Source organism: Gopherus flavomarginatus, chromosome 6 (assembly GCF_025201925.1).
Source record: "Gopherus flavomarginatus isolate rGopFla2 chromosome 6, rGopFla2.mat.asm, whole genome shotgun sequence".
Lineage (NCBI taxonomy): Eukaryota > Metazoa > Chordata > Testudines > Testudinidae > Gopherus > Gopherus flavomarginatus.
This window is the reverse complement of record NC_066622.1, coordinates 86,058,608-86,082,134: the sequence shown is the minus strand read 5'-3', so window position 1 is coordinate 86,082,134 and position 23,527 is coordinate 86,058,608. Positions and strand designations below refer to the sequence as shown.

Sequence of the window (23,527 nt, the reverse complement as noted above, 5' to 3'; positions counted from 1 at the left end):
ATAACTTTTTAATAAAGAATACATGATTTTTAAACAATAGTGACTTTATTTCCTTAAGCAAGCTGTAATCGAAGGGGGAAGGTGGGTTGCTTACAGGGAATGAGTCAATCGGGGGGGAGGGGGGGTTCCATCAGGGAGAAACAAACACAGCAGTCACACCATACCCTAGCCCGTGATGAAACTCGTTTTCAAAGCTTTTCTAATGCGCACCGATTCATGGTGTGCTCTTCTAACCGCCCTGGTGTCTGGCTGCGCGTAATCAGCAGCCAGGTGGTTTGACTCAGCCTCCCACCCCGCCATAAATGTCTCCCCCTTACTCTCACAGAGACTGTGGAGCACACAGCAAGCAGAATTAACAATGGGGACATTGGTTTGGCTGAGGTCTGAGCGAGCCAGTAATGTGCGCCAGCCCGCCTTTAAACGGCCAAATGCACTTTCTACCACATTCTGCACTTGCTCAGCCTATAGTTGAACAGCTCCTTACTACTGTCCAGGCTGCCTGTGTATGGCTTCATGAACCATGGCATTAAGGGGTAGGCTGGGTCACCCAGGATAACTACAGACATTTCAACATCCTCAGCTGTTGTTTTCTGGTCCAGGAAGTAAGTACCTTGCCGCAGCCATTTAAACAGAGTACTGTTCCTGAAGCCGCGAGCGTCATGAACCCTTCCTGGCCATTCCACTTGGATGTTGGTGAAACGTCCCTTGTGATCCACCGGTGCTTGCAGCACCATGGAAAAGTACCCCTTGCGGTTTATGTACTGGGTGCCCTGGTGCTCCGGTGCCAAGATAGGAATATGGGTTCCATCTATCACCCCCCCCCCCATAGTTAGGGAATCCCATTGCAGCAAAGCCATCCATTATGGCCTGCACGTTTCCCAGAGTCACAACCTTTCGTAGCAGCAGCTTAATGATTGCTTTGGCTACTTGCATCACAGCAGCCCCCACAGTAGATTTTCCCACTCCAAACTGATTCCTGACTGACTGGTAGCTGTCTGGCGTTGCAAGCTTCCAGAGGGCTATTGTCACTCGCTTCTCAACTGTGAGGGCTGCTCTCATCTTGGTATTATGGCGTTTCAGGGCAGGGGAAAGCAAGTCACAAAGTTCCACGAAAGTGCCCTTACGCATGCGAAAGTTTCGCAGCACTGTGAATCGTCCCAAACCTGCAAAACTATGCGGTCCCACTGTAGAACTGATAAATGAAATTGTTTTTAATTGTTCACTTTATTAATGTAACTTCTGTTCACCATTCACTACACTTGCCTACACTGTAACTTCAGTTCCATATTGTAATTCAAACCCCTTTTTAAAACACTCACTCTATTTTGTAAAAGCTTCCTCCAACCTTCATTTTTTGCAAACCCTGCTGTAATCTTATTAGTTTAGTTTAGATGTGTGAATGAGGTATGTATGAATGATGGAATCAACCTCCAGCCCCAGCCTGTCCTGATGAGATAAAGTTCAAATACCAACGGCTGACGACCTAGACAACAGCCCTAAACAAAGTAAGAAGCATCCACCCTAAAAAGAAAAGGACAACAGAACAACAGAAGGAAGATCAAAGCCAGGTCCAAGGCTGAAAGTCACGCCTGCAATTGATGGGTGATCAATCTAAACCCAGAGGCAGCGTGACACAGCAAGACCTATAGATTTAGAATCCAAACTAAAAGCCTATAAAAAAGAAGGGTGAGATGAGAGACTCTGGGTAACATTCTGCTGCCAACATGGAAGAACATCGGTGCCTGCCCAACAGAGATCCAGCTCAGCCTTGTGCCCGGCGTTCCTGGCCAGTTAGCTGCCACAAGCTACGAACCCAAGCTGCAAAATCAAGCCATGAACTTAAGGTATCATCAGGACTGGTAACTATGCAGCAGCTGCAGAACACCTGATGAATGTGTGTGTGTGTGTGTGTGTGTGTGTGTGTGTGTGTGTGTGTGTGTGTGTGTGTGTATGTATAGGTATTAGGTATTAGGTATAATGTGTGTGTATAAGAATTAAGATATTAGTTATTAGTCATAAATTGTTATCATAATAAATGTGGCATCTTTGCCTTGTCCCCTTTAATAAGATCCTGCTGGTTTTTACTGGTCTAATATAATTGGTACAACACCACCAGTCTGTGCTTGTTTCCCGGGCCCAAAATCGGCGTTCAAAGGCTAGAACCTGTCCCATTGCCAGCAGGATCTCCAAAGCACAGGGGCCCACGGTATGAGAGAATTCTGTGTCCATGTCCTCATCACTCTGGTCGCCGCAATGCCGTAGCCGCCGCCTCCTTGCCTGGATTTGCAGGTCTTTGTTCAGCATAGACTGCACGAGAATGCACAAGGTGTTTACAACGTCCACGATTGCGGTCTTCGTCTGAGCAGGGTCCATGCTTGCTGTGCTATGGCATTTGCACAGTTCAGCCAAGGAAAAAGGCGCGAAACGGTTGTCTGCTGCTTTCACGGAGGGAGGGGTGAGGCTGTACTCAGAACCACCCGCGACAATGTTTTTTGCCCTGTCAGGCACCAGGATCTCAACCCAGAATTCCAAGGGGCGGGGGAGACTGCGGGAACTATGGGATAGCTACCCACAGTGCAACGCTCCAGAAATCGACTCTAGACTCGGTATATGGACGCACACTGCCGAATTAATGTGCTTAGTGTGGCCGTGTGCAGTCAACTTTATACAATCTGTTTTACAAAACCAGTTTATGTAAAATCGGAAAATCCCGTACTGTAGATGTACCCTAAGAGACAGTAGCTAGGTCAATGGGAGAATTCTCCTGTCAATCTAGTGCTTCCAATGCTGGGGGTTAGATCAGTTTAACTGCATCATTCAGGGTGTGGATTTTTCAGACCCCTAAGTGACACAAGTTATACCGATACAATTTGAAAGTGTAGATCATGCCATAGAAACGTCTGCCATTCACTGAACTACACCATGGGCCAAATTCTGAAGTCTTTATCCTGTCCTTACTCACAGGCCAGATTCTCAGCTGGTGTCCATCAGCGTAGTTCAGCTGAAGTCAACAGAGCAATGCCAATTTACTCCAGCTGAGGATCATCATCTGGCTCTAACAGTTTTGACTGATAAATGATGACATAAAAACCGGTCCTGTGTGCTTTGCAAGTCAGAACTGGGAGAGGCTTTCCCTCTCAGGCCCTCACTACATTCTTCTGAGCTAACAATGCAACTTTGCTTGACTGCCAACTCTAACTAGTATTGGAGCCATTCTGTGTGAAGTCTGCCAGGTTCAGGCAGGAGTGTGCAATCTCTTGGAAACCTGCATTTAAAACAGGACTCTTTTGCTCTAGTGCTTTTGTTCTTTCCCAGTGAAAACAATCCACACCCTATGAGTCATCATTTGTGCTGCTTTGTTTATCCCTCCCAGATACTGCTTCAAAACAACAAGTTCCTTATGAGTTGTTAATCTAAAACAATGCATGCATGGGGAGGCATGAGGGGAGTAACTGACTGCACATATATTTATTCAAAACTGTCCAGATTCAGTAGGTTTTCTAGTTATCAGTCTGAAACCCTAATAAACAGATCACAGAACAGACCTGATGAGCAGACAGTTCCAAATGACCTGCACTGCAGACATTGCAGTGTGGTCCTCTATGAGCTATTAGACCAGCATAGAAGAGCCAGAGCTCAGTGCACTACAGCCTTGACTCCTGCTGGTTGCTCCCCTGCTTCAGCCTGGCCAAAACTACCCCCCCTCCCTTTACTAGGGGCTGGGAGAAGGACTATATTGGTAGATATGTAGCAGCAGTGAACACCCTACTATACTAGAGGTATGTTTAATCCCACTTTAAACTGTTCAAGTGGAGTAAAGGAGAACTGGGGTCAGTAATAGGTAAGGCCTGCTGCTTTTGGACAGTTATCAGCATTAAAGCTGGATGAATAGGAATTAAAATAGTTTGGCAGCTGCTAAATAGAATTTCTCTTTGACTGCATTCACACCCTTCTGTTCACTTCTCCATTCTTTGTAGTTAACCTTAATTTAGGCATTTCCTGACTTTCCAGTGGAACCTGAAGGTTACATGGGTGTCATATTTTGTATTTAATCACCATATCTTTTCTTGTTGTCCTGTTCCATGAAGTTTACAACACATCTTTCACCAGAGAGTCATTTTTCAAGTTGGAATTGAAGTGCACTATAGACAGATGAGCAAGCAGTTTAGCCTTTTATTGCAATTGTTTATCTCTTTTCAACAGTTTCCTTTCAAGGTATAGTGTGGGTTAAGAAAAACTCCCAGGTTTCATTAGGGTCAAAGATAAAAGTTTATTTCTGATATTAAAGGAGCAACTTAGAGGTCTATAAGCAGGGGCGGCTCTATCTTTTTTGCCGTCCCAAGCATGGCAGTCAGGCAGCCTTTGGCAGCTTGCCTGCAGGAGGTCCCCGGTCCCGCGGATTCGGTGGCTTGCCTGCAGGAGGTCCCTGGTCCTGCGGATTCGGTGGCTTGCCTGCAGGAGGTCCCCGGTCCCGCGGATTCAGTGCCTTGCCTGCAAGAGGTCCCTGGTCCCGCAGATTCGGCAGCTTGCCTGCAGGAGGTCCCCAGTCCCACGGATTCAATGTACCAGCTGCCGAATTGCCGCTGAATCCATAGGACCAGCAGACCTCCTGCAGGCAAGCAGCCGAAGGCTGCCTGACTGCCACCCTCGCAGGGACTGGCAGGGTGCCCCTCCCGCGGCTTGATGCTCCAGGCATGTGGGTGGAGTGCTGGTGCCTGGAGCCGCCACTGTCTATAAGGGCCTGAGCCAAAGCTCAGAGAAGACAATGGGACACTTGTCATTGACTTCACTGGCTATGGATTAGGCCCTAAACATTCCCAGAATAGCTTTCAGAGCGAGCCAAATTGTTTCCTTATTCAGCTTGTTTATGGGATCACAAAAACCTTGTGTTCTACATCCATTTTTTTCTCTCCTCTGGGCTTTCTGTGAAACTGTATCTAGGTTTATTCATTGGATAGACTAATTTTATGGTTGGTCTAGTGCCCTCTGCTTTTCATTCCCTCTTGAACAATTTCACTTTGATTCAAGTTACTGCCTGGCAAATGGGCAGGAATAAGACTTTTTGTTGATGGAATAAGTGGAAAAGGCTTCTCTCCAGCATGGTGGAAACCAATGTTTGGTTCAAGTCTGCAGGCTAAGGCATTGCCTTCTGCACTCACCAGCAACCCAGTGCCACAAATAGTTTAATATTTTAGTTGTTTTTCATGTTTTACAGTCTGTGCTGAACCCAAGCACTGGGCCAAATTAATTCCTGGTGTAACTCCACTGACAGAGTTACACTGGAATAAATGTGACCCATTATCTGTTATTACTCCATTAGATACAACTTCTCAGCTACCTTCTCAATTCTGCTTGTTGAATGGATTCTCAAAACATACGTGTCCATCTTTTAGTTTACTTTAATCCAAGTGTCCTGCTTTTTTCACATAACCATTAGTCTCTTCCTTCAGCAGCAAATCAAGGTGTCTCTTGGGCTCCCTATCCTGCAAACATTTAGTTTTGTCTTTACTAGGAAAAAAAGTGTATTCTTCACCCATGTGAACTCACTTGAGGTAAAACCCTAGAGAAGACAAGGTGGTTTGTAGTTTTAACACAAGTTAACAGATCAAGGTAAACACTTGGTTCCCCTGTAGTCTTTAATTTGACCTGCTAACACATTGGAAGAATGGAGGTTACTTACCTGTACCTGGAATTTCTTTGAGATGCGGTCTCTATCTATATTCCGTCTGTGGGAATGCATGTGAGCCATGCGCCCAAGACCAGAAATTCTAACAAACAGAGTCTGTTGGCCTACACATGCTCAGTAGTTCTTCTTGTTCTAGACTGAAGGCTTAAGAAGCAGCATGAGCTGACACTTCTCCAGTTCCTCTTCTTACCGCGGATCCAGTAAGATGCATACTGAGGGGAAGAAGGGCAGGTAGTAGATTGCAGGTAGGGACCACACACCTCAAAGGACTTCCAGTTATAGGTAAGTAACCTCCATTTCTTCTTTACATGCTGATTCCTATGTGTACTCCATGTGTGGGTGACTGACAAGCAGTATTCAGAGTGGAGAGGGGTGTGAGGATGCTGGCAGCAAAGATGGATCAGCAGCAGAGGCCTGAATGGATGGATATGCACTAATTTGCAGCATGTGATGATGCACCCACAAATCTGTTTAGAGATTCTTTCACAGGATAATGCTTGTCTTCGCAACTCTTCTGCTGTGGTGAGAAATAGCCTTGGTGGTGATCTGATAGGTGTGGTCCTTTACAGATAGAACAAAGTCTGACCCAGTGTGCCCAGGGTAGCCCTCACTGGACATGCCAAGTCTGGCTGCAAAAGGGAAAGCAGATACACCCAAGACTGGTGGGTAGTCCTGAAGTTAAACTCTCCAACCAGTCACAAACTGTGCTTTTGATCCCCCCACATTATTTATCAAGAAACAAACAAAAAAAAAATCACACAGCCCTTTATTACATTCCAGTTCTCTGGCTCCCACTTAGCGCATAGGTCCAGTACAGTGAGAAGTTATTTTAAAACTCTGCTCACATTTGCAAAATGTTTTTCTGATCCCAAAGGGCCAGCCACATTTCCAGGTCAATATAAGTTTGGGTCTTACCCAAAATACCACATTGCCAGCCAATCCTTTAGTATCTAAAACTAAAGGTTTATTATAAAGAATGAAGAAAGAACAAGATGAGTTGTTAAATGATAAAGCAGTCACATACATACATACAAAGATTCAAAGTCCATGTATCAGGTTCTTAGCAGTATTGGTGAGTTTGCTAGCTTGAAAGTCTCTCTGGAGTACATCCACAGTTTGGATGGGTCATTCAGTCCTTTGTTCAGAGCTTCAGTTTGTAGCAAAGTTCCCCCAGAGGTAAGAAGTAGGACTGAAGACAAAATGAAGAAGATGCAGTTGCTTTTTATATTCCTTTTGCCATGTGGCTTGTACTTCCTTTGTTCCAAATACAAGCTGTCCAGCACATGGCATGGAAAAATCTTACAGTTCTGTCCATAGGCATGCCCTTACATGGCTTGCTCGCTTAAAAGGTGTAGTCCTTGCTCCTTTCAATGGGTTCATTATACAGTTGATGTCCCTTGATGGGCCATCAAGCAGGCCTCGTGCTGATGCCAATCTATCTGGGAGTGTCACATAGAAACACAGCACAAGTTTGGAAATACAGCTATACCCTACATATATAACTCATATAATACAAAGGTGAGACAAACATATGAATAAGATTATCATAGTTGGCAAATTATAACATTTTTTGCAGCTATCTTACATGTCATGTTTGGCACAACTCATTTCAATTTTACAATATTCATAAAATCCTAAAGTGTCCCCCAGATTCCATACAGCATCACACAAGGCACATCTGACATTGAGGGAATGAATGCTTTTCCTTTTGGCAGAAGCATGGAGTTTTGTGAAGAAAATATATATGAATAGTTTGGTTGATATGTAATTAATTCAGAAATAATCTTGGGGAGGAATTGGGGATGGAGTCAAAGGGAGACCTTTTCCTTGTGAAAAATAGTATGCAGTGGGTCTGCTATGAGGGTGGCCATCTTGCTTATGCTTGTGGAGGAAGTAATAGCAACTAAAAATACAACTTTCATGGGTAAGTGGGACATGGAACATGTTGCTAATGATTCAAATGCTGGTCTGGTGAGTACTGATAGGACAAGATTGAGATCCCTTTGAGGTGTAGATTTGTCCACTGGCAGAAAAGTCCTGACTAAGTGTTTCATGAATCTCACTGTTCTTGGGTGAGTGAAAATGGAATGTCTGTCTAGCCAGAGGAAGGAAGGCATTGATGGCTGCGAGATGGACCTGCAGTGAACTAATGGAAAGACCTGAGTTTTTTAATGACATGAAATAATCTAAAACACTGGGATATCTGGAGAAGGCTGATTATGCTGAGCCCAGGAACAAAAATGTCTCCATTAAGCTAGATAGCAGGTCCTACTTAAGTCTTTCCTACTTTAAGTAACAATAGTGAATGGGTGCCAAACAAGAGCATTCTGGTTCAGATGCCCATGCAAACATCAGGCCATGAGGTGGAGTGAGTGTAGGTTGGGATATCTGATTTTGCCCCCTTCCTACATTAAGAGATCTAGGAATGGGGAGATCCTGGCAGGAAGATGGACTAACATTCTCAGAAGCTCTGGGAACCAAAACTTTCTGGGCCGCTTGGGTGCTAAGAGAATGACTTAGGTCTGCCATGACAGGGCCATTCTCAAGACTTGTGGTACTAGACGAATGGGAGGAAAGGCATAACTGAATTGGTTTGGCCACGACAACAGGAGAGCATCATCCCGAGAGATGTGACCCATAGCTCCTCTGGAACAATATAGAGGAAGTTTTCTGTTGTTTGGAACACACAAAGATCCCATTGAGGAGTTCCCCACTTAGCAAATATATTGCTCAGGGCAGCGCTTTGCACCTCCCACTAGTAGTCTGTAGACTGGTGTCTGATGAGGTTGTGTGCTAAAGAGTTTTGAGCACCTGAAAGATATTCAGCTTGGATAGTGATGCACTTTCTGATCCAAAGCCTGACTGCTTCCAGACAAGGGAGAAGAGATCTTGCTCCACCCTGTTTGTTTATGTAAATCAATATGTACAATGATACTGTGGGACATTACTTGCATATGGAATGAATGTGTACGCGGAAGAAAAGCCCTGAATGCCATCAGGTCAGCACTCAGTTCCACTAGACTGATGTGCAGTCTGTTTTCCTATGGGTACCTTATATGGCATGGTAGTTCAGGTCAGCACCCCAACCCCAAAGGGGTTTATTATGATGGCGGCACTGGAGGTGGAAATGTTGAAGAGGATGCCCACTCTCACTTGTTCTGGATTCCACAAACAAATTAGAGAGGTAATGACTCTGGTGGGAATGGTCACTCTTGTGTTGATATGATCCTGGTCTGCTGAGTAGACCAACTGGAGCCAGACCTGCAGGCATCATAGATCAAGACTGGCAAATGTTGTCACATAAGTGCACGTGGCCTAGAAAAGAGAGGCACATCTTCATTGTAGTCTTTGGTCTGCAAGTAATCTGTAATATCAGATTGCTCATCACCTGAATTCTTTACTTGGAGAGGAAAGCTCTTGCTGAAATGGAGTCCAGTGTCATTCTAATAAAGGTTATAGTCTGTGTGGGTGTTAAAACTGACTTCTTTGTTAACACAGACATCCAGCACTGCTAGAAGATGGAACAGGAACAAAGTCAGTAACCTGACTTCTTGGCTGGAGCGACCTACTAGGAGCCAGTCACTGAAAGACAGGGAAACTGTATAACCTTGACATCTCATTTGGGCTGCTACCACAGAGGAAAAAGTTTGTGAATACTCTGAGAGCTGCTGCTACTCCACAGGAAGGGATTCTGAACTGGAAGTGTTCTTGATCCACTAGAAATAGAAAGAACTTTCTGTGGGACAGAAGAATATCAGCATGAAAATAGGCATCCTTCATGTCAAGAACCACGAAACACATCCCTCCTGTGGGAAGGGGATTGTCTGTGCTAATGTAACCATCCTGAATTTTGACTTTCGAATAAAGTTGTCAAAAGTCCAAAACAGGTCTCCACAGAGAGAGAGAGAGAGAGTATTCAGGGCATTTTGATGGTTGGAACCATTGGTTCCCATGTGTCCTGAGAGGCTGTAGTTGGGTGGTCCTCTGAAAGATGGAACAGCCCCAGCAAAGAATCAGGTCCACCACTGCTGGATGTAGTTGGTGGATGTCAATCCTTGTGCTTCAGAGCCAGTACCATGGATTGAAGCAATGTATCCTAGTTTTTTGCACGTTTCACCCTTCAGCTTGGAGGTTTTCAGCAATCCTGATCTCTTAGGATCTGTACGTGAAGGCTCACCTGACATGGACAAACTTGGGGAGCAATTTCATCTTTTATGGTAGTTCTGGACAGGGATCTGTCCTTGTGACCAAGAAAGTGCATCCTACTCTAATAGAAGCCCTGAAAGAAGAGTCCTTGAGCTTAGCAGCTGTATACTTTGTAAGTTCGTACTTGCAGGGGTGTTGCTTGTCTGTTGGGGCCAATGTACAGGGAGATCTCCCTGGCACACATAAGAGTGCAGTCTCGTAGCCTTGTCCATAAGGTGTTTCCTTAATCAAAGCTCACAAGCTTCGCATGTCTGCAATGGAAATGAGCAACTTACCCAAGAAGTAGAGACAGGGTTGGCGATCATTGCTCATGGAGAAGGAGTGAGGGCAGAAGACACAGTTCTTGAACCCTGGGACTCTGGGCATAGTCCTAGACTGTGGGGAGGGAGTTCCAGTAGGGGCGGAGGAACAAGCTATACGGACTATACTATAAAACTCCAAATATATTAATATACAACTATAAAATTATTTACACTACTACTTACAGGCTACCAAAAGAGAAAATTTGGAGAGATCTGTGGACTCAGGGATTTCAACTGAAGCCATGCAGTGGTAAGAAGGAACTAGGGGGGCGTTGTCCCACACTGCCTCTGATGCCCTTGATTTGGAGTACAAGGAGAACTGCTGTCCATGTGTGACCAGTGAATGCTGCCTGTTAGAATTTTCGGATTCAGGCACATGACTCACATGCACACCCATATGTGGAATATACGTAGGGAAGACGAGCACCGGAAGAACTCCAAACTACGTGAGGATTTTATCTCTGATTAGTTACTACGAGTTAGCTAACGTGAGTTCAGACCACACTTTTTTTTCTACTGGAGACACACAATTTGGTTATGTCTTCATGGCCAAAAAAGACAGGGTTTTTTTTATAGCATAAGCAGCAAAGAATCCTGTGGCACCTTATAGACTAAAAGATGTTTTGGAGCATGAGCTTTCGTGGGTGAATACCCACTTTGTCGGATGCACGTAGTGGAAATTTCCAGGGGCAGGTATATATATGCAAGCAAGAAGCAAGCTAGAGATAATGAGGTTAGTTCAATCAGGGAGGATGAGGCCCTGTTCTAGCAGTTGAGGTGTGAAAACCAAGGGAGGAGAAACGGGTTTTGTAGTTGGCAAGCCATTCACAGTCTTTGTTTAATCCTGAGCTGATGGTGTCAAATTTGCAGATGAACTGAAGCTCAGCAGTTTCTCTTTGAAGTCTGGTCCTGAAGTTTTTTGCTGCAATATGGCCACCTTAAGATTTGCTATTCAACCTCCCTGGCCACACAATAGCAGATCTTAAGGTGGCCATACTGCAGCAAAAAACTGCAGGACCAGACTTCAAAGAGAAACTGCTGAGCTTCAGTTCATCTGCAAATTTGACACCATCAGCTCAGGATTAAACAGAGACTGTGAATGGCTTGCCAACTACAAAACCAGTTTCTCCTCCCTTGGTTTTCACACCTCAATTGCTAGAACAGGGCCTCATCCTCCCTGACTGAACTAACCTCGTTATCTCTAGCTTGCTTCTTGCTTGCATATATATACCTGCCCCTGGAAATTTCCACTACATGCATCCGATGAAGTGGGTATTCACCCAAGAAAGCTCACGTTCCAAAACGTCTGTTACATCTATAAGGTGCCACAGGATTCTTTGCTGCTTTTACAGATCCAGACTAACACGGCTCCCCTCTGATACCTTTATAGCATTAGCTATTCTGCCATGCAATCCTAGTGCAGACAGCATAGGCAGTTTTTACTGCAGTGTGGCTAGGCAAAGACAGTACTATACCCCATGCCCCAGTTTGACCTTGTCCAGCCTACACTGCAGTAAAAACTATAGACTTATCTCCACCAGGACTTGACTGTATGACAGTGAATGTACATTTGTTATGACACTGTAAAAATCACATTTTCTTATGGCAGTGAAAACTTAGCCTTACACACACAGACAACATGTAGGCCTCAGTCCTGCAATGCTGCTGAGTTCAGTGAGATCACTTGCATGTGTAAAATGACCAAAGCATAAGTGATTGCAGGACTGGGGTCTTAGACTCATTACCAGAGTCTGATATCCTTTCTCAAGAAAAAATTCCCATTTAAGTCAATGAGAGTTTTGCCTGAACAAAGCCAGCCGAACCGAACTCTGAATTGCCTTTTCCATGCATTTTATTACCCCTTTGTGTGCACAGGTTTTAGCTGAGTTGCCCATTCACACCTGTTTCTTAATGATTATATTCTCCTCAGAGTCCATTTCCTTAATTATTTTGCAAACTCTAGTGTCTTCTACCTGAGCAGAATAGGGAATTTGTCAGACTCTTAACATTTTTCTTTTCCCACAAGAGCACAAAAGAAGGCAGCTACATAATGATTGCCACTGTCAGTGTTCAGGTGAAAAATAGGGGGCTTGCTTCCTGCCTGATTTACACCAGTGGATCTCCATTGACTTAAATGGAGTTACTCGTGGTTTACACCAGTGTGAAAGGGGAATCAGACCTGGTACAAAAAAAAAATTCATGTAGTATTCGGTCTTTGGTCTCTGTGCAAAACCCCCATTGACATGAATGAGATATCTGTGAGCAGAACATAGGTAGAATATTGCATTAAATTCATCCAAGCAAGGAGAAATCATGTCTGCTTATGTAACCCACATTTTTTCCATCTCCCAACGTTGCAGAAAGTAAAGTGCTGTGAACTTTTTAAGAAGATGCAGAGTGTCTTAGAGGGAACAGGGCTTGCCATGATAAACACTGATTTTTCTTACAAGCAGTAATTAGCACAAATACCGTGTGCTCTTTTATCACATGAATTAATCTTCCTGTCCTTTGGGCATGTAGCTGAAAGGTTAGCAGAAGGACAGAATGCTCATTATGAATCATGATGTTAGTGACTATGTCCTATGGAATGTCTTAGCCACTAATCTGTGGTTCGAGCTGTTTGTGAACCAGCCCCATTTGAAAGGTTTGGCCAATTAAATATTTAAATTTAGAAGCTTCACTGTAAACAGGGCTCAGGAGAGAAGGCAGATTAGGCTACATTTTATTTTGAGAAAAACCCAAGCCTTTCCTTGCAACCGTGTTCTACATGGGATTTTTATCTTTTCCTAAAGTGTCCACAATCATCATTTCCCAATTCACATTATTCTTGCTGCGAAGCAAATGATCCAACCACTTCAAAGGCTAAATAATTTGGATTTTATCTTTAGAAATCATGGGACAAATTCATCTCTGGAGTAACAACACTGCTTGAGTCTCAGGGTTTGTCTGCATTTCACAACAGCAATCGGTGGCTGGCAATCAGAGGAGCTGCACTGGTGCTGAAGTGCAGATGAGGGCAAGCAGGGGGTTGCATTGATTGAGCTAATCAAGGTTCCCGCTAGCACAGCGCATGCACACTGAGGCTTGCCTGTGTCTGCATTTTGGGGTGAGCACCAGTGCAGCTACACTGATTGTTAGAGCCCTACCCAATTCATGGTCCATTTTGGTCAATTTCACAGAGAATTTTAAAAATCCTAAATTTCACGATTTCAGCTATTTAAATCTGAAATTTCACAGTGTTGTCATTGTAGGACTCCTGACCTGAAAAGGAGTTGGGACGGGGTTGCAAGGTTATTGGAGGGGAGGGGGTTGTGGTACTGCTACCCTTACTTCTGTGGGCGCTGCCTTCAGAGCTGGGCAGCTGCTGGCCAGGATCCCAGCTCTGAAGGCAGAGCCACTGCCAGCAGTAGCACAGAAGTAAAGATGGCATGGCACGATATTGCCACCCTTACTTCTGCACTGCTGCTTGCAGAGCTGGCCCCTCAGTCACTACTCTCCAACTACGCAGCTCTGAAGGCAGCAGTGCAGAAGTAAGGACCGCATGATATGGTATTGCCATCCTTACTTCTGCGCTGCTGCTGGCGGGGCGCTGCCTTCAGAGCTGGGTGCCCAGCCAACAGCCACTGCTCTCTGGCCACCCAGTTCTGAAAGCAGCGTCAAAGTAAGGTGGGCAATACTATGACCCCCCTCCCCAAAATAACCTTGTGACGTCCCCTGCCATTCCCTTTTGGGTCAGGACCCCCAATTTGAGAAACACTGGTCACCCCTGTGAAATCTGTCTAGTATAGGGTAAAAGCACACAAAAGAACAGATTTCATGGGTGGAGACCAGCTTTCATGGTCCATGATGCACTTTTCATGGCCTCGAATTTGGTAGGTCCTTACTGATTATTAGCCACCGAATGCTAAATAAGTGCTGTTTCTGAGTGCATAAAGAGCCGCAGATTAATTTTAATAATGGTGCTGACAATGGTTTGACCTGTCAGCGCTTGCAGTTAAACCATTTTCAGCACTAATTGAAGGAAGCCCTTGCTGTCCTCTGATTTCAACAAGGGGCTAATTTTCTGCATTGGATAGGAATCTCTGGCTCAATTTACCCGTCTGCAAAATTGGTATAATACATGTGACAGATTGACAATATCTTGGACAAACCTTATGGAATTAATAAACCAAGGGCCTCCTCTCCTATTTTAGCTTCACCAACATCTGACAGCTGTGACTGGCTAGCCTCCTCCAGGGTAGAAAAGAGCTCCTGGCTACATGCATCTCTGACCTCTGAGTCATCCGCTGCCTTTGGGTCCCCCTCCCCCTCCTCATCCAAGATTTCCTCCTCCTGGCTCGGTCCACATTTGACTGGCATGTGAACTGCCAAGTATTCACAGTGGTCTTTGCTGTGGAAGTGGGGTTATCGCCAAGTATCGTGTCCAGCTCTTTCTAGAACTGGCAGCTTGTGGGCGCAGCATTGGAGCAGTGGTTTGCCTCCTGCACCTTGTGTTAGGCATTCCGCAGCTCCTTCACTTTCACCCTGCACTGCAGTGTGCCCCAGTCATGGCCCCTTTCTGTCATGCATCATGAAATCTGTCCGTAGATATCATCATTCCTACAGCGGGAGCGCAGCTGGGGCTGGACAGCCTCCTCTCCCCAAATGCTGATGAGGTCCAGCAGCTCGGCATTGCTCCAAGTGGGGGATCGCCTGGTGAATGGAGCAGGCATGACCACCTGGAAAGATGTGCTGATACCACTGTATGCATCACCGAGCAAACAGGAAGTGGACTTTCAAAATTCCAAAGGAATTTATGGGTGGAATAACTATTGGTCACGTGAGGGTAGGGCAGTAGAGTTCAAACCGATGACCAGAGAAGCGAGAACAGGCATTGTGGAACACCTCCTGGAGGCCAATTGCAGCACTGTAATCAATCACTGTCTACACTGGCACTGCAGTGCTGTAGCACTGGCACAGAAAGCTGCAGTCCTCTCATCAGGGTGGTTTTTTACAGTGCTACAACTGTGCAGTTTCTGCACACTAAGTGGCTTGGCAGTGTGTACACCTCGGGAGTTACAACACAGAAAGCTGCTTTACTGCACAGAAACTTGCCAGTGTAGACAGGGTCTAAGCTATTGCTAAGCAGACAGTGGATGCTCCATTTGTTTGCACAGTCACCACCCTACCAGCATCTGAGCACTTGAGCACCATATAATACCTAATTGTATTTCATCCAAGCTAATCTTATTTCAGGCAGATGTTGTCTGTGTTCAGTGTGAACTCTCCACATATGAGAAGCTAGGAGTTTTCAGTGGTCAGCCAATTCCTAAGAAAGTCCCTGTTTTACTTTTATAGCAATAAACTAGTCAACATGAAACAGGGCTTGATTCAATTGACGGGTGTTTTCCTGTAAAAGCAGACAAGGCAAATAAACTATTGAGCTAGGGCATTGTTCTGACTTCCCCTTGAAAAAGAGTGATGGGGGATTTTGTTTTGTTTTTATCTGCTCCCAACACTTTGGAGAGTCACTGCACCCTGATTTTGTCACCCAAACAGAATAATCCAAATGTGAAGCTGCTGGCTTTTGACCTTTCCCACAGCAGACTTAGGAGCAGTGTTGAAGAAACGGTAGGGTGTGTGCTATTGTGAGATAATGACACACCTGGGGTGATTCTGGGAAGCCTTCATATAATCAAGAAAAAGTGATATCTAAAAATGATGTGCCTAGGCCCTGATGTGTGTTACTGCAATTACCAAATAATTGGGGGGAAGGGTTTTTTTCCCAAGTTTTTGCTTTTGCTATATTTTAAGAATTGCTGTTTTTATTTTAGTGAACACATTTTCACAATGTAGAAAACTGTAACAGATTAAGATTATCTGTGTGAGAGCTATATGGCCAAACTATTCTCCTGTGCCTGGCTGAAGATCCAGCACAGCAGCCAGATCTTACCTCTAATCGCACCAATTATAGCTTCTATAACTGGCTCATAGAACATTAACTTAAATGCCTGATTTGTTTTTGAACCAAAAGGAGAAGAGATCACTCACTGAGACTAAATGGAACCTGAGTGGGCAAGTTTACTTCTCTGAGTTTTAGCCCCATGAAGGCCATTGGGACTTTAGCTAGAATTCTGCTCAATCATTTGAACATTCAGGGGAGTGGATGTATAGCCTAGTGATTTTAAACCATGACTGATCTGAGGAATAATCTCTTAGTAAGCACTTTGTGGTAGCTCTACCCAATGAAAATGAGCTGAAGCTATATGCTATGTGAGTGATACAATAGAGTGCATTATAAAGGCACAGCATTTGCTCTTCAGCTGGATCTTTGAAAGTAAGAGAAATCTTTGGCAAAGATCTAGAAATCCTACTGGGGCAAAGAAATCTGCTTTTCTTTTCAAATGCTGCATCACAGTGTCCCTGGCCTTGTATAGATGTGAGGTGAAGAGCATACAAACAGGAGCACCGCCAGCCTTTTTGGTGGCCTAGGCGGCGGAAGGTCTCGCCCCCCACATGGCGCCCCCGACAGAGGCGGCAGAAGGTCCCGCCCCGGAAATACCACCGACGACCGGGCCAGCCGAAGATCCGGTCACCCCGGTCGCCACCCTCCCAAATGTTAGTGCCCTAGGCGACCACCTAGGTCACCTAATGGGTTGTGCCGGCCCTGTATACAAAGAATGGTATCCCTGCCTGTTTGGCAGGTCCAGCCTCAAGGTCAGTGAAAACACCCATATTCCTGCTGCGCTTCACCACATACCACAAGCACAATCCTTTCTAGAGCTCTCCACTGGAATGATGCAACTCAGCACCAGGCCCTGTATAGGGTTGTGGTTATATGCTGCAATCTACCTGCAAACTGCTCCAAATTAGGCAAAGACTCTTCCAAGGTGGCTTGTTTGTTTAAGCTGAGCTTTAATAGTCCATAGAATGTGTCAGCCCTGTAGTGGTTAATAGTGTGCCACCACTGCCATCCTATTTGCTAGATGTGTTGGCCTTTTCATTAGGCACTAATCTGAGACTGCTAGTTGGCTGTTAACAAGAATAGCTAACACCTGGGTGCTGACATACCGCAACCTTAAAAGCCCCTCTTTGACTTTGGCTCCAATGCTGGGCTACTTTTGGAGCGTCCTTGTATCCGGTCACATCCTCAGGCTGCTCCCTAAGAGACCATCTCCAGAAGCAAGAAGGCTGATTAAAATAGCAGATTCTTCCTCACCATTAGGCCATCTGCTGTAGAGTTAGAGTGAGTAGTACAAACATTCCTATGAGCTACTATGGGAAAATAACTAATGATGGAGGGTTTTTTTGTTAGATAAATGTGCAATCTAGAATGTGTGTTTTCTATCCTCCTCTCAAACTCACATCTAACTTGATGAAGGCTGGTGAGGAGAGACTCACGGGACTGCTCAGTTTAACTCTCTTACATCCCTGTCCTGGCAATTTATCCTGCTAGGAAAATGGGCAAGTATGATCCACTGAGGACAGCTATCTGGGAAAAATTTGGATCTCACAACCAAGAAGGGCTCTCTGTGATTGGCCAGCTCATAGAGAGCAGAGCTGCTCAAAATATTTCAATATAAATGATTTTCTTGTTCAATTTTTTGTGGAAACACTGCTCGTGAATTTTTTTGATATTTTTATTTTATACAATATTTTTCATGTTTTCCTTTTCTTTTTTTTCTGACCTCTTTTTTCTCCTCATATTGTCCTTGTTTTACTCTTCCCCTTCCCAGAAATTTTGGAAAACTGATTTCCTTTTTCAAAATGACTGGAAGGAGAGAAGGAAAGAAGAAAATAAAAAACAAAATATAAATATATAAATTTTAAAATATTAAAGTTGGTTCAAAATGAAAATAACTTTAGGATATTGACATTTTTCATAAAATTGTTGACCATCTCATAGAGAGAGCATTCTTGGCAATAGGTGATACCTACAGCAGGGGGTTCTCAAACTGGGGGTTGACACCTTTCAAGGGGTCACAAAGTTATTACTTGGGGGTCGCGAGCTGTCAGCTTCCACCCCAAATCCTGTTTCGTCTCCAGCATTTATAACAGGTTAAATTTTTTTAAAAGTGTGCTTAATTTATAAGGGGGGGATGTCTCACTCAGAAGCTTGCTGTGTGGAAGGGGTCACCAATACAAAAGTTTGAGAGTCACAGACCTACAGAATTGTTCAATCAGTTTTCTGTGTTCATACAGCCACTAATCCTACATCACAGGTTACTTGCACATAGAAAATGACTTATAGGCCAAGAGGATTAAAAACCACAGGCTTTCTGGAGTGCATTGATAAATTATATGTGCACCCATTGAAATGATAACCTGTTTCTACCCACTTCTTACTCTATTCTGCAGCTTTGTTTACTCATTGGTTATCCACAAAAGAGTCTGGTCACAAGCACCTGATTCGAAGGTTGAGCACTAACTTTTATGAGTTCTATTCTTCTTGAATTCTTTCTATTAGAATAGTCTTGTTATTTTGAGGGCATCTTATTGCTGAGGTGACACATCCATACATCTGATGAGCTGCAATGAAACACCTCATCTTAAGTGTGGAGCCATCACCAGGCATCTGTTCTCTCTGTCTGGTTTTTTTAGGCTTTTTTAATGTATCAGTCACTGGTGGTATCTAGTTAAATTCAAACAGATGCTGTGAACAAAATAATGCTCTATTTGTTTTCAGGGGACTTCTGGCTATTTTGCAAAGCCTGCTGCCTGTTAAACATGCATGGAAAATAGCAGGGTATGGAAAATGATCATTTTTGTAGGGTTGAGAGGATATAATCAGTAGAGATACTACAGAGTTATCTTCTGTTTCTTTAGCAGGATTTTGAAATGACTGTGTGCTCTCATTTCAAGGGTAAACCTAAGTCTGATGGACAAGAACTTGGTAGTGAGCTATATTTTACCTCACTCACTGTAGCTAATTGTGTGGTGTTTTATCTCCATCCTACCACTTACTCACCCCCTAATTCTTCATTCTATTCATACTCTGGTGGACGTAGAAGCCCAACTTTTCAAAGTCAAATATCGTCAACAGGTCACAGACCTTTACAAATGCTTAACTTGTTGCCTGCAATTTGTGTGCATGCTTAACTGGATGCCTGAGCATGTGAATACAAGATTTCTATGTGCATTTGGGGTATCTGCATGTGTATGGTTCATGGATTCCCATGCAAAGTCCTTACTTTGATAATCTGGACCAGAATCTACAACTTGGATTGTGAACCTCATGAATGGAGACCAGCATAAACTGTCTCCCTCCACAGAGTGATTTCCTCCCTCCAAAGCTGGCAGTGGAGGAAATGATTTTCTCAAAGCAAAGCATAAATCTCTGCATATAACTGGGTGTCTCCTTCCCATGTATTAGAGATGCCATCAGCCGATAAACGTCACTGTCGTAACCTGTATTATGTTGGAGAGCAGGACTGGCACTACGACTCAACTCACCATAAAACTTCATTCTTAAAGGTCCCCTGAGAAGGAAGCATTACTTCCCAAAATGAAGCTGGAAATGAGGAATGTATGGTGCTACACACATGGTTACACAGGCAGAAAAGGAAGAATCCCATTATGCCAATAATTTTATTGTGGCAGGCCTTTCTGGCTGTAAAGCTCTTGTTAAACTTCAGTCCTTATCAAGAAGCCTGAAGTGTTTTTGAAATACGATTTCACCACTGTCCAGCCTTATGATCCAGTGAGTAGTGCCTTGCATTATCACATGGGGAAAAAAAGGGTATCCTTTTTGGCTTGCTTCCTTATGCTAGAATGGGTCTGTGAGTGTTTTAAAGGCATTATGCCAAGTATTTAGGATAGGTTGAACTGACAGTGTGTCTCATTATTCAACAGTATCTCTTTTGGACAATAAACAACTGACACCAACAGGCTCAAAAGAAAGTCTGAAAAATAATGGCTGTGACATACCGTGGAGAGGACTTAACTATGCATCTAGGTAAGGCTTTGAAACAAGTCAGTTTCTGATTTTGTTTGTTTGTGTCAGAGGGAAGCAAAGCATTAACAAGATTTTGTTTTTGTTTGTTTGCTGTGTAGATTGATTTTTGCTATTTTGCTTTCCACAAAGGCATTCAGAGAAATTAATAATAAAAAAGTGTCAGTACATCCTAAAGCATAGAGCTGTGAATAGCACTCACTGTGCTGCTGACCCAGATTGGACTCTGCAGTACAAGTCAGTGATTGAAAAACAGAAGACTAGGTAGGAGATTGAATGAATCTTTTATAGCAGAGACCTACTTATACGTCCTGGAAATTTTTGAAAAATATTCTGCTTGAACAGAGTTTTGCCAAAACACATACTTCCACACACAGATTGGCTTTCTTTCCCCTGTATATTGTCACAAACAATATTTACCTATAGATTGTTGGTTTTGGTTCATCTCCTCTTGATACTTATTTATGATCCAATGTCCTAATTCTCTCTTTCTGGTGACATCCCAATCATTCTGCTCCCCTCTGTCCATTCTCAAGGCCATAAATTACAGCCACTCATTGATAACTTGGGGTGGGATCCCTTTAGAGCAGGGGCGGGCAAACTTTTTTTTTGGCCTGAGGGCCGCATCAGGTTTTGGAAATTGTATGGAGGGCCAGTTAGGGGAGGCTGCGCCATCCACACACACCCCGCTTCCTGTCCCCTGACTTCCCCTTGCCACCCCATCCACCCCCCGTTCCTGACTAACCCCCAGAACTCCTGCATCCATTCAACCCCCCTGTTCCCTGCCCTCTGACCGCCCCGACCCTTATCCACACACACACCCGACCACCACCGTGAACTCTCCTACTCTCTATCGAAGCCCCCCTGTTCCCTGACCTCTGACCGCCCCAACCCTTATCCACAGACCTCCCCAACCACCACCGTGAACTCTCCTACTCTCTATCGAAGCCCCTCTGCTCCCTGCCCCTGACTAGCCCCTGCCACCCCATCCAACCCCCCTTCCTTCCTGACTCACCCTTGGAACCCCTGCCCCCATTCAACCCCCCTGATCCTTGCCTTCTGACTGCCCTGACCTCTATTCACATGCTGAACTCCCCTGCCCTGTATCCAACCCCCCCGCTCCCTGCCCCTTACCGTGCTGCCTGGAGCACCAGTGGCTGGCAGCGCTACAGCTGTGCCTCCCGGCTGGAGCCAGCCATGCCACAGCACAGCACAGACCACTGGGTCAGGCCGGGCTCTGCAGCTGCGCTGCCTGGCTGCCCAGAGCATTGCACCAGCAGCACAGTGTGCTGAGACTGCAGGGGAAGGGGAGCAGTGGCCAGGGGTTAGCCTCCTGGGCCAGGAGCTCAGGGGCCGGGCAGGAGGGTCCCGCAGGCCACCATAGTTTGTCCACTTCTGCTTTAGAGGACACCTGATCATATGCTGCAGAACCATTCATTCAAAATCTGAAACACTGCTTGGTTTCATCACATTCACACCCCTTACTGTTCAGTATGGCCCTGATTCAGCAAGGTATTTACGTACATTCTTAAAGTTGAGGCATGTGCTTGTGTACCTTACTAAATGGGGGCTTATCTGCAAACATTTACATGGGCATATTTTTGTTCACACCAATGCCTGGAGAATGGCTGTTTCTACCAATACCTGTATCCACATGTGAACAAGGATATTTTCTGCGTGACTAGAATTAGACATTTGTTCATTATTCTCTATTCATTCATTACTATTTTCTGTCCTCTTCTTAAAATGTGTTGCCCAATGAGGGAGCAGAAATAATATCATGTGATTTAGGTGACCAGCCACACACCACAAACAATGAATTGTGCATAGTCAAAATGAACATTTTTCACCCACACCCTAGGCTGAAATCTGTCTGTACACACTATTCAGTCAGTACTTCCATGCAACAAATAAATGCATGTGCATAAATCAGGATTGGATTGGGAAGAGGAAAATGGATAAATTAATGAGTTTATTTAATTCAGCCACCTTTACTTCAAAACTATTACTTGTCTGTATTACAGTAGCAGTTTAAGGCCCAAACCAATATCGGGACAGCATTGTGCGAAGTGCTGTGTATGCACATGGTAAGCACACTCAGCCTTCCTATTTTGGGATGAGGAACAGAGCTTAAGTCTTCCATGGTTTCATCCTCTACAGACTATTTATTTTGCTTTTCATTTGGCAGCTGTAACATCTAGCCCTCCCTCCCCCATTAAGACACGATATAAACTGAGAATCTGATCCATTCTTTATAGGAGACTCTCTCTCTCCCAAGCAGGAGCCCAGTGCCATTATATGCAGGAGTAAATATCTTACTTACCCATTTCTGGACTGTGGGGTTCCAGCATCTGAATCCCCTCTTTCTCCTTGGTGTGAAGTTATGGTGCTTGAAAGATGGTCCGGGGTCTCCTCCTTGAGCTTCTCCATCTCCCAATCCTCCTGTGACACGGGGAACAATTGAGGATATGTAGATGTCCCATAAATTGATGTCTTTGAGTTGTGGAAAGAGCCATCTTCGTATCCAGGATTTCTTGAATGTGTGACCAGCTCCACCCGTCCTACTGAGACACAGAGGAGCAAAAACTTCACTATCATTATGGCTTTTCCTAACCAGCCACACCTGCCTCTCATTCTCTTCCCTGAAGCGCACACTGATTTACTTCTGGAATGCCCTCATAATATTTTTTAAGTTAAAACTTGGAAGAGGAAAAAAAAAGTCTTGCAACAAAGAGCGGAAAAAGCTTTCAGCCCTCCCAGTGACTGTGGAAATGTCAGAGGCCATCAAACAATGTGAGGCTGGGTTCCTGTGTGGAGCTCAAAAGACAGAAAGGGGAGAAAAGAAGTGGGGGAAGGGTCATCATAGTTTATTCAAGGAATGTCTGATTTTGGCTGCCTTCTAAACTTGTTGGTGAACAGGAATTTAGTCTTTATCACCTGCCTTCTCCCTGGGGCACAGGAAGAGGATGTTAGCTTTAAAGGAAAGGAAAAGAAAGAAAAGAAAATATTGAGCGATGTAGCAGATTTCCACTGTGGTGTTCCCCAAGCTCAAGAATATGTCACAAACCAACCTGCTATAGCATCTGCTCACATGTTACTGCTATGATTTAAAGGCTGGAAGGCACTGGTTATACTCTTTTTAGCATAATTATAGTACATATTGCAAGCTATTACTGGGTAGTACTCTGAGTGCAGTGAGAGGAGAGCTTGGGTAAATAGATATTAGGGGATTTGTAGAGATTTCTTTCCATAGTTTGGATGGAACAATATTCAGTGTTAGTTTAACAACAGGCATTTTACACCAGAGTTATGCCAGTGTTGAACACTTCTGAAAATCCCAGTCTGGGTACCTTCTCTTTCCACTTCCTTTGAGTGTGGACCCTATATGATATGTTGCTATGT

The 23,527-nt window shown here is 44.4% G+C and overlaps 1 protein-coding gene across 2 annotated transcripts in view; it reads right to left on the bottom strand.

Annotated features, from left to right (window-relative positions):
- The window catches only part of MMRN2 (multimerin 2), a 127,790-nt gene that overhangs the window by 27,531 nt on the left and 76,732 nt on the right, over positions 1–23,527 (bottom strand). Inside the window, exon 2 of one of the 2 annotated variants that reach the window (XM_050958556.1) lies at positions 22,449–22,689. In XM_050958556.1, coding sequence (XP_050814513.1) covers positions 22,449–22,555 — 107 coding nt within the window. In that variant the 5' untranslated portion in view covers positions 22,556–22,689. Of the gene's footprint in view, positions 1–22,448; positions 22,898–23,527 lie in introns of those variants that run through there. The other variant, XM_050958555.1, reaches the window with a different exon arrangement.